Source organism: Sorex fumeus, unplaced genomic scaffold, assembly GCF_029834395.1.
Source record: "Sorex fumeus unplaced genomic scaffold, SorFum_2.1 ptg000006l, whole genome shotgun sequence".
Classification (NCBI taxonomy): domain Eukaryota; kingdom Metazoa; phylum Chordata; class Mammalia; order Eulipotyphla; family Soricidae; genus Sorex; species Sorex fumeus.
This window is the reverse complement of record NW_026606063.1, coordinates 49,675,535-49,689,052: the sequence shown is the minus strand read 5'-3', so window position 1 is coordinate 49,689,052 and position 13,518 is coordinate 49,675,535. Positions and strand designations below refer to the sequence as shown.

At 38.5% G+C, this 13,518-nt stretch overlaps 1 protein-coding gene across 4 annotated transcripts in view; it reads right to left on the bottom strand.

Moving 5' to 3' along the window:
• USP34 (ubiquitin specific peptidase 34) overlaps positions 1 to 13,518 on the bottom strand; it is a 258,244-nt gene that overhangs the window by 45,440 nt on the left and 199,286 nt on the right. For all 4 annotated transcript variants that reach the window (XM_056126930.1, XM_056126939.1, XM_056126955.1 and 1 more), the window contains 9 exons: positions 12,010 to 12,074; positions 11,851 to 11,926; positions 11,711 to 11,758; positions 11,524 to 11,589; positions 6,213 to 6,293; positions 5,167 to 5,252; positions 3,771 to 3,939; positions 3,595 to 3,669; positions 2,362 to 2,513 (listed from right to left, as the gene is read on the bottom strand). In XM_056126930.1, coding sequence (XP_055982905.1) covers positions 2,362 to 2,513; positions 3,595 to 3,669; positions 3,771 to 3,939; positions 5,167 to 5,252; positions 6,213 to 6,293; positions 11,524 to 11,589; positions 11,711 to 11,758; positions 11,851 to 11,926; positions 12,010 to 12,074 — 818 coding nt within the window. The remainder of the gene's footprint in view (positions 1 to 2,361; positions 2,514 to 3,594; positions 3,670 to 3,770; positions 3,940 to 5,166; positions 5,253 to 6,212; positions 6,294 to 11,523; positions 11,590 to 11,710; positions 11,759 to 11,850; positions 11,927 to 12,009; positions 12,075 to 13,518) is intronic.

Sequence of the window (13,518 nt, the reverse complement as noted above, 5' to 3'; positions counted from 1 at the left end):
CCTCGCTCATTTATTAGTTAAAGTATGAAGAAAAGCTTGCTCCCATTTGCTATTCAGTTGCATGAAACATAATTACTGTAGGTAATAAAACTGATTGATATATTTCCTTTATTGACAAGTTGCCAAAATCATTTTCCGTTTCCTAATATACTCCAAAGGTTGGCAATAAGCTTTTTGTGTTTAGTATCATTATGAACTCATGAATTAAAATGTCTATGGTACAGTTCACATTACATATTACTGATGCTCAAATAGTCCAATTTATGATGAGTAGAAACTGCCTTGGGTGGTTCTTGAGTTCTTTGAACAAAAGCTCAGTAGTCTTTGATAGCCTCTAACTTGCTTTCCAAATGACAAGATATTCCAGCTTCTATTGTTTCTTGCCCAAAATCTGGACTTGGTCATTTTCTCAAGGAATCCTAATGATTTTCAGTGGAAAATATCTAGAAACTACAATCTAGATGCCAGAGGCATTCATCTACTATGGACATGTTTTCTAGGCACGATCTGAAAACGGAGGTATGTAATACACTGTTTAACAAAACACACCATAAGTTATGATGTTTTTACATTCAAACTTAAATTCAAAGAATATAAAAAGTTTACAATTTTTTGGCTGAAAATCTTGGTTACTAATAACAATAACAATCACATATCGCTTTATTCTTCGTATAGTTTCAGAAAAGTTCCAATTATACCACTAACTATAGTTACACTGAAACAATTTAGTTTTTACAATTCTTTTTGTCCTTCATTTATATTCCACTAGAAATTTATACCACTGTGTTTTAATCTCTTAAATTAATTACTCTCCACTGGCTATACCATCAGGTCAATATATGATTAGGTTCACTCATTTCATTCTGCTTGTTATTTTTAGGGACAGCATTTATTAATTTACGATTATATAAAACATTTACATAATTCCAAAGTTTACTCTACAAAGCATATATATTCAAGGTAGTTTAGTTATCATTCCTGCCCCCTCCAACGTTTTTTTTTCTTTCCCCAGGCACAGGAAACTTTTAGTCTCCATTTAAAAAAAATTTTTTTATTTGCAGTAAAGTTTTTCTTTAAAATGCTCCAAATACCAAATAATTGAAGACTGAATTGTTGCTCATAGAGGAGATAAAGGGTTAAGTTCCTGTGAGTATCTCGACACATCTACCAATCAATCAATATGTTACCTGGCTTTATGCATTTCTGCTTAAAGATAAGCTTATTCAATATATATTACTGATTTGTTAGCATTGAACTCATAGTAAACAGAACTATAACTGATACCTGAATAAAGTTTATTTACCACATGTATTTCTCTTTGTAAGGCACATTATAGCCTTGAGCTTAGGAACAATAGACACTAGGCACCACACTCGGGGGTAAATTTAAACAGCCAAATCAATAAAAAGCATAATGTGGGAAAAGTGGCATATACTGTGAAAAGGACATCAGTTGACAACACTGAGAACTGAAACAAGAAGGCAAAAAGTCACCATGTTTGACTTCAACAAGGAAAGTGTTAAGACAACTCGAATTTTTGCCAATCTGCTCATATATATTCTGCAGTCCACAAATGACTGTAAAGGCCCTGCAAGTACCAAGCTGGGAAATACAAATAAATTTTAGTAACTAGGACAGATCAGTGAATAATTAAGATACATTCATTCTCTCTCTCTCTCTCTCTCTCTCTCTCTCTCTCTCTCTCCCCCTCCTCTCTCTCCCTCCCCCATATTCTCCTCTTATGAAGTAGCATATCTCTCTCTCTCTCCCTCCTCTCTCCCTCCCCCCATATTCTCCTCTTATGAAGTAGCATATCTCTCTCTCTCTCTCTCCTCTCTCTCCCTCCTCCATATTCTCCTCTCTTATGAAGTAGCATACTATGTACAGTTTCTCCACTTTGCTATTTTCACTGAGTAGTATTTAATCTAAAGATCTCTCACACAACTAATTTCATTATTTCCTTTCCAAGCTATTGCATAGATACCCAACTGTTCTTTTTTGGTAGACATTTTAGTCTTTTGAGTTATGAAATGACAGCATTGTACATACATATTTCTATATTTTGAAGACAGCCGGAAATAGGGTGGCTAAGTTAAAGGATGAATGCACATATAATTTTCTAGATAGTTTACTGCATATTCAATGTATATTTCTTCAGTGTATATTTCTAACATGACTCAAAAGCAAAGAAAGAGTTTGGTACAAAACATTGTAATATTTATGCCACAAGAAATGATGTATAGTGGTATTATTTTTAAAAAGTATTATGCAACAACTATAGAGTCAATAGTGGAAAACAATTATGTAAAAGGAAGAAAAATCGAACATGCTGAAAGCATTTTGAATGTTGAAACATTTCACCTTTCTGAGCGAGACTGTTCAACCAAAAGAGCAACTAAAGCTATCATCTTTTCAAGGGCAGCTGGCCTGTACTTTTCCTCTGCCAAAGAGAGGATATCTTCTTCTTCTTCCTCTTCTTCCCCTTCTTCCTCTGACAATACTTCAACTTGAGGCTAGAAGATGATATATGTTTAATACATTAGATTTAACATTATCAAAAGAGCAAGTAACTTGACTCATATTATCTAGAAAAGACACTGGCAGTAACATGTTATAATGACAAACAAAAACTCAAAGGGGCCAGGAGATAGCACCACATGGTCCCCTAAGTACCTCCAACAGCAGCTCAGTAATCCCTGACAACAGAGGGCCCGAGAAGCATTGCATACTCAGGCCTTGTATTAAACAGCTTATGTGGTTGGCTAAAAACTGCTGGTGGGGACCTGGAGCTTTCAGAACACACTTGTGTGGTACAAAAGCAAAATAAAACCAAACAAAGATCACTAATAAGGTATAACTTTAATGTTAACAGGCTTAATAGATAGGATTATAAAGAACAATGATTCTTAATACTGTGACTATTAGCCTTATCTAATGAGATAAATTATAGACTCATGTATATTTGGCCCACAGCAGTAAAGCTCAAGGCAAATTGCTGGCAGAGTTTGGGGAACCATAAGTAGTGCAGGGATTGAACCCAAGTCAATAAGACCAGAACTCCACCTGCTGCATTACCTCCCTTGCACTAATAATAATTTCTTAAAAATTTCCACTTGGATCCCTGGAATCACATGGTTCCCCAAGTATCACTGAGTGAGGGCCTGGAGACCCCTAAGCAAAGCGGGGATAATCTGGGGAAACCTTAACTCCGCAGGGTCTGAGCAGAAGCACATCCTTGGAACCCTGACAATAAATGACCTTTCTGAGGGTTGAGACTTCCAGGAGGGGCCCCTGTAATTAGGAAACGCATCCCCCAACAATATGTTGACAAGAGCCCGCCTCCCCCCCAAAAAATGTTCACCAAAACACTATTAATACCAGAGCATGTGGTAGCTATTTTGCTTCAATTTTTTAATATTCTGGACCTTCATTTGATTGCTCCTTCTCTTGCTATAGACGTGAGAAATATCAACCAAACTCAAACCCTTAAAATTATCTAAAACAGGGAAAGGCTATTATAAATGATCCAAATTTCTAATGATTTTTCATAATACAAATTTGATCTTTAAATCCCTAAAACATAACTGTACTTACATTTTCAGGTCCTTTTGTTCCCATATAAAAATGGACCATTGTAGATATGGCTTGCAATGAAAGCAAAAACTGACTCTGAAAATAAAAATATTTTTATTTTTAAAATACACAATAAAACAAGTTTCAAACACTTAAAATAGGCACATAGTCCCAGCAAAAATAAGGTATATTCTCACCTCTTCTTCACCCATTTTGGCAAATTCATAAAGAAAGGCAAAATACTCCGTAAGATGTTTACTGTGAGGTTTTACACCATGTTCCATAATTAATAACAGAGTTCTCACAAATCGAGTGACACATGAACGACCGCCAATATCTTCTACTGAAGCATCCATGTCATCTGACCTGAAAATATCAAACATCTGTTTTATGTGGTGGCAGAGTTGGGTGCCACACCTGGCAGTCCTCAAAGCTTACTACTGGCTATGAGCTCAGAGATCACTTCTGGCATGCTAGGGGACCATATGTGGATCAAATCCAGGTCAGATGCGTGTAAGGCAAGCAAGTACCTTACCTGATCTCTCCAGTCCCCTAATTTAACATAAATTTACAGAAACTATGAACTTTAGGGATAGATATTCTGAGAGAGCAAATGTTTTCATTTTAGGGAAGGGCTCATAAGTGTGTTCAGGAAGTGTGGGGGCCCCACTTTGCCACTGGGCTACTGGTTCAGCATAATGGTCTGAGTACAAACAGCTCCTTGTGTCCTACAGAGTCAGGGTCACCTGGCCAACCTAGTAGTGCTGGGAGCCATTAGGGCCAACTCTGGCAATGTTTAGGGGGCTGATGGTTATTGAAGTGGGGTTAGTATACATCCTAACTACTGCATGATCTCTCAGCAGGACCAAACGTTTTCAAAAACATTTTTGTAAATGCTCTATTACAAGAATTTAGGTAGCTATTATTTTAATTATTGGGCTTGGTTACATTAATCAAAGCACAAAGATTGTCATACAATTATCTGTACGGAGAATATGAAGATACATTAAATTACAAATAAAGTTTTTGCGTCCATCAGATGTGGCTCAGTGGTAAAGCACTCGACATGTCTGAGTTTGATCCCTGACACTGTCTAAATCAAATGCAATGACTGCTGTAATGATCACCTATGTCATAGAAGCACAATCTCCTGATCCTTGAGAAAATATGGGAAATAAAAACACAGGGAAATAAAAGCGGAAGCTTTCCTATCTTTTCCTTCTTGTTTTATTAAAGATTATGTTACTTATTGAGGGTTTTGGGGATCACACCTAGTGGTGCTTGGGAAACCATATAGTGTCAGAGATTAAACTAGAGTCAGTTGCATACATATTTAAGTCTCAATTAGACATTTCACGATACACTGTGAGCATATCTCTAAAGAAAAACTTCAGGGGTCAGTACAATAGTACATTAGGTAGGGTGTTTGTCTTGCATGTGGCCGACCTGGGTTTGATCCCATGCATTCCATATGGTCTCCTGAGACCGCCTGTAGTGATCCCTGTTTGCAGAGCCAGGTGTAAGTCCTGAGTACCGTCGGGTGTGGCTCAAAATCAAAAACAAAAACTTAAATGTTTGAGAGGCACTTCTTACCCATCTTCTATTCCTGGTTGTAAATAGAGATGGGCATGGACAGGTCTGAGTCTCTGAATTACATGGATACACAAACGCTGAAACATCTATAAAAGATTTGATAGAAAGCTAATTGCATCAGGTTACCAAAGACTCTGAAAAATTAAATGCGTTCAAAATCCTGTCATCTGTGTTTTGTTTTCTTTTGACATTCTGAAATTTTCCTGTAGTCTCAACTAAGAAAAGGTTAGTCTGACAGAAAAAATATTGAGCTATTTAGAGAAAAAAATATATACTGCTGGTAGGAATGTAAACTGACAAAGAAACTTTTATAGATAATTTGGTATTCCTAAACTTATTAAATACAGTATATGGTCCTGCAATTCACTTCGAGATATGTTTAAGAAACGATTTGGGACAAAAATTTTGTCCACGAAAATTTATGTTTACAGTTATTCACAGATTAAAAAGAACTGAAAAGCATAGGCATCCCCACAAATTCACTAATTATGGAAAACTGGCATATTTCAGATTAAGTATTTAAATTTAATTTTTCTTGCACACTTTCTGGGGGGAACAATTCAAGGAAAACAAATGGATTCATATGACAATTTAGTATCCTAAACTACTGCTAAGATACCTAAAGATATAAAAATGTATCAGTGCAACTTATAAAGTAGTTAGAGTAGGATCTGAGAGCAAGGTATTGTAATTATTTTCTAGTACCTAGAAAATGTACAGGATTTTAATCACTGACCAGAATGGTTATGTAAGGCTGGAGAAAAATAGCAAAATTACATTTATGGCAAGAGGTTAATTTGGGGGGGATTTGCACACCTAGCTGTGCATAGGGGTTTAATCATGGCTCTAAGCTCAAGGATCATTCATAACAGTGCTTGGGGGAATATATGCAGTGCCAGGAATAGAACCCGGGTCAACTGCATGCAAGGGAAGCACCATACCCACTGTATTACTTCTCCAGCCCAAGTGGTTACTCTTTAGAAACTGTATTTAGTGCTGGGTTAAATAACATTAACAATAAAATTTACACCATTTTTTTTTCTTACCTGCCTCACAATTTGATTGGGACACTTAATTAATATCTGCATTGGCCACCAGTCATCATCAGCCATGCGGTCTAAAAACCACTGAGGGGGGAAAAAAGTCAAATTAATATCAGGCAGTATTTGTGAAATGAGATTTAAAAAAAAAACCACAGGAATTACTTGCAGTCATTGTTTCAATTATTTTTAGTTTCTACCAACACTGTTTCTTCCGTTACCAAGGCTCAAATCTAAAATGTTTAGTTAGAATTAGGGCCATCTTCATGTGGAATTCCATGGATAAAGGCTGGAAAAATGTCTCAAAGAGGGTGTGGTGCGTGTTGTGTGTACACATGCTTTGCATCTAAGATTCCAGGGTTCAATTCCTAGCACTGCATGATCCTGAAGGTTGTCTCATGTGGCCCCAGAATTTAAAAACAAAAACACACAATGCAATTGTGCAAATCGAAATTCCATGTATGTCATTTATATCATAGTACACAAACATAAAGGACAGCAATCTATAGTTTTTTATCACAGATAAATGGAATGCCATTTTACTTCAAGTGCTCATAAGAAAGTAAAATATTTTTTTTCTATTAATATCAGAGAAATCAGAGGCCCTCCCGTTGATCATCGATTTGCTTGAGCGGGCCCAGTAACGTCTCCATTGAAGACTTTGTTGTTACTGTGTTTGGCATATTGAATATGTCACGGGTAGCTTGCCAGGCTCTGCCAGGCAGGCGAGATACTCTTGGTAGCTTGCCGGGCTCTCCGAGAGGGGCGGAGCAATCGAACTCGGGTCGGCCATGTTGGCTGTGTGCAAGGCAAACGCCCTGCCGCTGTGCTATCGCTCCATATTAATATGTGATCTGAAATAAATGACTTGTTTCCTTTCCATATAAAAACATATTATACTGGGTCAGAGATGTGGCTCTGTGGTAGAGCACATGTCTCACATGCTTGAGACTATAAGCTGGATATCAGCTTGCAAAATATAAAAAACCATGCTTTCTCAGCAACAACAGAAAACATCCTTTTGTGTTGCTGTTGTTTTTGGTGTTGTGCTAATTTGTTTTTTGTGTTGTTTTTGCTAATGTGCACAGAGGTCACTCCCAGTGAAACAAGGGGGTAGGACTGTGGAGACAGGGATCACATATCCTGGGATCAAACCTGGGTTGGCTGTGTACAAGGCAAGTGCCTAACCTGCTGTACTATCTCTAACTCCTCTACTGAACAGTAGACTTGCACGTATACAATTAATAACATCTAGAGAATGTGAACCCCTTTAAGAGTTCCAATGGTTAAAAAACAAGAGAAAAAACTGAAATGGAAACTTTATTTGAAAAACAAAACAACCCTAAACCAAAATTACAATGCTCTAATCAACTTTTCTGGTTCTATCAAACAACTTAGAAAAATAATTAAAGCGGTCTGGATAGACAGTATAGTGAGTTACGTGCTTGCTTTGTAAGTGATAGATCAGGGTTCAATCCCTGGCACCACACCCCATATAGTCTCCCAAACCCTGCCAAGATCGTTTGGTGAGTTTACAGCTGGGAGTAAGCTCCTGAGCATAACTAGATGTGGCCCAACCACCTTCCCTGCCCCCACAAAAAAGAACAAAAACAAAGGGAAGGGAACAACGAAACAAATGAATTAGGAGGAAGAAAATTGTTCGAGTCAGCATTTGAAAAGATTTTACAGAAAAAGTTAAAAGTAACACTAAATGAAAAAGAGAGAGCAGAGGTAAAAGGGAGGAAGGGGAAAAGGAGTGCGGATAGGGTGGAGGAGGGAGATCACTTTTAATTTTACTCGGTTCATTTCTTAAAAATTATAATCAGTTTTGGGGCTAATAAAACTGGGGGATGGGCCACACCTGATGCTGTTCAGGGCTTACTCCTAGTTCTGAGATCAGAGATCACTCCTGGTGACTTGAAGGACCATATGGGGTGCCAGAATGAAGATGGGATGGCTGTGTATAAGGCAATTGTACTATCTCTCCAGCCCCCACCACAACTGTAATTAGAAATGTTATCTTTTGATATAAATATATAGAGAGACAGATATAGACTCTAGGTTGCTTTAAAGAGATTTCATTTAAAAACGTGGAGACTAGAAACAGAATAAAACAAAGATGCTGAGAGGGAGGCAAGATGATAGTAGTTCAGCAGCAAGCACCTGAGGGACGTCAGCAAGCAGCGCTCTTAACAGCCGATGGGGCCACAAAATTTCTGCATGAGGAACACTGATGTCCCTTGGATATTCAGGCTCAGGGAGAGCACCATTAAATGAAACTGGTTGGTTCCGTGGAGTGCTGGCCCAGAGTGGAAGTGTGAGGATGGAGGTGCAAGCACCAGCCATGGGTGGTGTGGGTGCCAGCAGAGTCTTAATGGGTCTGAACAGGGCTCCTGAGGTCCGACTTCGCACCACTGCAGAGTGCAGTGTTGAAGTCCCAGAGCCGAGAAGGCACTCCAGGTCTCCACCACGGGACCATGGCGATTTGCTGCTGGCAGGGTCACTCACAGCATATTATGGAGGAAAACATCCTTAAGCACCAACTGGAGAGCAAAGATGGGGATGAGTTCCCTCATGTCAGGTTCTCTGGATTGATGCAGTCCGCCCAGAGAGTCTAAGCTGTGTACTTTAGCAGCCCTGGACCTGGCTCTGGTCCCTGCCTGAACACTACTGGGTCCTAGGGGGCATGGTGCTGCCCTCAGGTCAACCTGAACCAGTGGATCAAAAGATTCAGCAGCCTTATGGTGCTCTTGGATTGACACCACAAAATCACTGCTCTGCCTCTGGCCAGACTCCAACAACTCAGAACCAAGTTTTCTGAGAAATTAAACTGCCAAATATTAGGCAGGTGGAAGCCACGCCCACAAACCATCTCCAACTCAGCCATATAAGTTCATTTACTGGCAATACTTCAGAGTCCCATAAATAAATCTCAAAAGAGATCAGAAGCTGCAATTAATATTGGACCCGTGCAAGGTGGTACAAACGAGGTACATCAGAGAGGGATGAGTGAGCCTGGTGCCTATCGAAACAGAGCTCTTCTGTGGCTGCTGGCTCCCACAATTCAAAACTGCTGCCATGGCCCTGGCCACGCTCCACTGTCCTGGGATGGACCTCACTGAGATACTGACCTGCTGAAAATTTGGGTATATGGAGTTTGTGACTGTTATCTTCAGGCTTTTTCAGAATTTGGAGAGACTACTTCCACTTCCCTATACTCTTGAAAGCACCAGCAGTCACCCTTACAAACCAACTCCAGTGCCACCATGTAAGCTCTTCCATTGGTCTTGCTTCAGTGACCGAAAAATCAATCTCCAAAGAGATCAGAAGCTGCAATTAATCTTGTACCCGGGCAAAGCTATATAAATGGGGTACATTGGAGAAATGCAGGTTAGCCTAGTGCCTGCCCAGGCAGAGCTCCCAGCAGCCGCTTGCTCCAACAATCCAAAATTGCCACCATACTCCCAGCCAGATTCCACTGTCTCAGATAGACTTCACTAAGATACTAATCTGCTGAAAATTAGGGGACGCAGGGATTTTGTGACTGAAACCTCCAGGTTCTCTCTGGGTCAGTATGAGCTATCTTCCCTCACTTCCTTGTACCGCTGGCAGCCCTGGCAGTCACGTTCAAAACACAAAACCACCACCTAGCTGCAAACCATAGTGCACAAAAGAAGAGACCAAGTAAGAAGAATGATGCCTGTCACAGACATAGAAGGGGGAGTGGGGAGTGGGGTGGGAAGAGATATTGAGAGGGAAATTAGAGACACTGGTGCTGGGAAATGTAGACTGGTAGAGGAAAGAGTGTTGGACTATTGTATGACTGAAACCCAATCATAAATAGCTTTGTGATGGTCTATTTCATGTGATTCAATTAAAAAGAGAAAGACAGGAAAAGAAAAAGATTAATGTCTACTGAAGCAGAATTATGATTTTATTATATTTTTCTATCATTGTATATGTCATTGAAACATTATAAAGGTTATTAAAGTTACACTTTGTGGGGCTGGAGAGAGAGCACAGCGGGTAGGGCATTTGCCTTGCACGCGGCTGACCCAGGTTCGATTCCCAGCATTCCATATGGTCCCTGAGCACCGCCAGGCGTAACTCCTGAGTGCAGAGCCAGGAGCAACCCCTGTGCATCGCCAGGTGTGACCCAAAAAGCAAAAAAAAAAAAAAAAAAAAGTTACACTTTGTGTTTGAGGTTTATAAATAAAAGGTATTCAAATTCTTTGGTTACAAGGCAGAATCAAATGATTTTAGGTAAGATATAAACCTTCAATTAATTCCTTTTATTATGAACTAACTTACTATATTGTGCATGAGAAAAATTTACACTTGCATTACTAGTTATTTTATAACACTATTTAAAAAATATTTTTTATAAAAAATTATAAATAAGGAACAGAGCACTGGTATAAGAGGTATAGTACTTGTCCTTCATGTGGCCAACACCTGTTAGAATTACAGCATTGCACGTAGTCTCCCAAGCTCAACCAGGGATCACTCCTGAGCAGTCGGGAATAACCCCTTGGCACTGAAGAGTGTGGGCCCTAAACGCAAAGCTTGGCTGACATCCCCAATAGATAAATGATACTAAGACTATAAAATGATCGTTAAAACAGTCAGCACATTATCCTTAAGGATGTCGCTTTTTTATTTATGTATTTACGTACTGAAGCTGTAATTAATTGTGTTTACTCCTGACTCTCAAGTCTCAGCTTAAGGATCACCTTGGGACTGTCATGAATCTTTCTTTTAGCACAATAATGAAGAAGATAAAATTGGACATATATGAATCGTTTTTTTTAAGAGGAGGGGAGTTGTGTTTTATGTATTTTCTAGTAATATTCAATAGCATTTAACAAGGATCTGTTGAAGTCTTGAAATGTTCGTGCTTTTACATTTTGACACATAAGCAGAAAACACAAGGCCAAATCCTAAAAATGATTTAATCAGTATAATGGATTTAATAAATATTACTGGATTTGATAATTATTTGTTTTAGCTATTAAGTAAATTTATATTCTTCCATTATATTCTTTATTATTTTGGTTTTTGGGTCACACCTGACTGTGCTCAGGTCTTACTTCTGGCTGTTTTCAGGGATCATTCCTGGTTTGCTTAAGGGAAACAAAATGGGCTGCAGAAAATGAACTTGGGTGAGTTGATTACAAGGCAAGTGTCTTACCACCTATACTACTGGTCTGGCCATGGACTCCCCATGATTTAAAGAGATAAAATAATTTTTCTGTAGCATCAAACAATAAAAGAAAATATAACAAGAATGTGAATCTTGTTGAAACAGATATCTCACCTCACAAGCTGCTTGACTATTATTAAATTGTTTGGTCAGCAGTTCAATCCACTGAAGCATTGTGGGCTAAAAAATAAAAAGAAATAAATGATTCAGTGTACGAATATTTCTAAGACAAAGATATAAAGATCAAAAGATATCTGGTAAGTGGCAAATAAGACCAAAATTCACAAAATTAAACACATACCTTTTCTTTTGAGTGAATGAATGTCTCTAGGACAAAGGAAGTGCTTAACTGTAAAACAAGATAAATTTATAATGAAAAACACTAGTCAATTATTTTAAAGTAGTCACTTTTAAAAACAGATCTAAGGGCTTATATATTACCTTTGCAGTCATTAAGGACACAGCCTTAGGATCTGGGAGAGTACTAGGAATACAACTACACAACTGCCACATAAACCTAGAATTCAAAAAAGTAAGTTAAGTTCTTAAAGAGTAAGATTTTTAAAGTATAATATGTATTAATAAATTTACCACACTTACCCAAAATATGTGTGCTCAAAAATGTTTTTGTCTTGAAGAAACTGCATGTTATCATGCCAAATCCACTGAAGTAAAAAATGTTCACATTAGATATCAGAATTTATTTCACTATATTTTACCAATTATTTTACTATTAGACCAAAAAACTAGATCTAGATCTAAAAGAAACAGGCCTGGAGAGAAAGTATTGTGGGCAAGGCACTGACCTGCACACAGTTGACCTTTGGCATGGTGTATGATCCTCTCATCCACGCTAGAAGTGACCCAAACCACCCCTTCACGCCCCCTCCCCCCGCCCCCCGATAGAACCAAAAAACAAGGCTCATGAGACCAGAGAGATGGTAGGGATTAAAGCACATGGTTTTTACAAGTGGCCAATCATGAATCTAATCCCACTACCACATGGTTCCCAATGATCACTGAGTCATGCCCTGGAATCCCCCAAGCACTTCTAGGATGATCTGTATAATTCCTGACATGATCCAACAGGGCCTGATCACTGCATCCTCATGCCCAAGCATTGAACAATTGGCTTGGTTGGTTAAAAAATCACAAAAAAGTTCCCAAGAACTAAATATAAAAGGAGGTACTTAAACTGTTCAAATTTATCATTATTTATTTGGCTACTTTAAGCTACCAGGATTTAAAGAAATACATGCTTATACTGGACCCAAATCTCGTATCTTATACAAAAGTCAATTCAATATGGATCAAAGATCTTGAAATTAAACTGGAATCTACAAAATATGCTAGAGGAAATATAGGCAGAATGTGCCACGATTTGATGCCGCCACTGGCAAAGACAAAAGAATCAAACAAATGGTACTAAATTATTCTGTGTAGCAAAATAAACACAGGCTAAAACGAAAAGATAGTTAACAAGAAAAAATATTTTCATTCAGGACATCAGATGAATAGGACTGATAGTCAGAAAATATAAAGTACTTACAAAGATCAACAACAACAAAATAAACCTAAAACCCTATCATAAAAATGGGGAGAGGAAATGAACAGTAACTTCTCAGATGATGAGAGATGGATAGCTAATAGTAACATGAAAAAATGCTCATCATTACTTATTAGAGTAGTCCAAATCTCACATGAGAGTGGCAGATATTAGGGCTGGAGTGACAGGACGGCGGGTAGGGCGTTTGCCTTGTACAAGGCCGATCCGGGTTCAATTCCCAGCATCTCACATGGGCCCCTGAGCACCACCAGGAGTATTTCCTGAGTGCAAAGCCAGGAATAACCCCTGTACATTGTCGGGTATGACCCAAAAAGAAAAAAAAAAGAGAGAGAATGGCACATATTAAAAAACTGAGATCAAATTGTGTTGGCAGAGATGTGGTGAAAAGAACTCTCATCCACTATTGGTGGGAATGTTGTCTGGCTCAACCCCTATGAAAAACAGTATGGAGATTTTTCAATAAACTAAGAACTGAGGTCCCATAAAATCCTGCAATTCCACTCTTGGATATCTACCCCCAGGATACAAAAACATTCATTCAA